Source organism: Trichechus manatus, unplaced genomic scaffold (assembly GCF_000243295.1).
Source record: "Trichechus manatus latirostris isolate Lorelei unplaced genomic scaffold, TriManLat1.0 scaffold00214, whole genome shotgun sequence".
Classification (NCBI taxonomy): domain Eukaryota; kingdom Metazoa; phylum Chordata; class Mammalia; order Sirenia; family Trichechidae; genus Trichechus; species Trichechus manatus.
In genome coordinates, this window is record NW_004444150.1 from 1960983 (window position 1) to 1961974 (window position 992).

Below are 992 nucleotides of genomic sequence, written 5' to 3' on the forward strand. Positions count from 1 at the left end.
TGGGGCCTAGAGCTGTGCCCGCCAGAGTGTGTCTCGTCTAACACGCACAGGGCAGGGGGGGGATGGTGGGGAGAGGGGCGCAAGCAGGGCACAGGCGTGGGACCTTGTCCAGACCTGTGCTCTGTGACATTCTCTGGCTTACGTGAAAAACGCAGAAGAAAGCAGAAGGAAATAAAAAGCCTTCCAATGACAACATCCATGAAACACCTGGCACATTGATGGGGAGACTGTCCCCACAACGCAGGTCAGAGGCTCTTAGAGGCCATTGAAGCAGCGAGGCCGGGGGGCCTACCGAGGGCGCCCACGGCCGCCCCCTGCTGCTGCAGACTTCCCCGCAAGCAGGTTCGCCCTTGGCCCACCCTTGGATGTGAAGGGGGGCTGGGCCCCTCTGTATTGATCCTGGTGAAAAGTCAGCAATTCCCTCACCGAGTGCAATTTGCAATTCTGCCCAGAGCCCGGGGGCTGGTGGACCTCATGCTGCAAATGGATGTGCGGTCAAGCCCTCAGAGACGCTCAGCCCGAGTCAATGGGCTTCTCAGAACCAGCCAGAAGGAGCGGGCGGCAGAGAGATGTCAGCCAGGATACAGCCAAGGACCGGGGCACGGGCCTGCCCTCTGGCCGCCTCGGCCTCAGGAACGCTGCTGAGGGGCTGTGACTCTGCCTTATAGGCAGAAGAAGAAAAGCAATCCATTCCAGCTCTAGCCCTTCATCAGAATTGTAACAAGGTCAACCAGATGGTCCGGACACCATAGACCCGCTGAATAGCAGAGTTGGTCCCAGTTGGCTGTCACCTTGAGTGCTATCTAGGAGCGCCCTCTGCTGGTGGAATTGGGGACAGCCAGCAGCACACCTCTTCTGCCTTCAGTCACTAAATAGAGTGGGGCAGGTGGCCATGCTGGGGGGAGACGGGGACCTCAAAGGCCACCAGGGAGGGGAGAGGTCTCGAGGGCCAGATAAAAAGAGGGGCCATGGCAGCTTCAGACTGCAGCCCC

At 59.6% G+C, this 992-nt stretch overlaps 1 protein-coding gene across 1 annotated transcript in view; it reads right to left on the bottom strand.

Annotated features, from left to right (window-relative positions):
* Window positions 1–992, bottom strand: part of COL5A1 (collagen type V alpha 1 chain) — a 149024-nt gene that overhangs the window by 137139 nt on the left and 10893 nt on the right. The window contains exon 4 of the mRNA XM_023742655.1: window positions 293–477. Coding sequence (XP_023598423.1) covers window positions 293–477 — 185 coding nt within the window. The remainder of the gene's footprint in view (window positions 1–292; window positions 478–992) is intronic.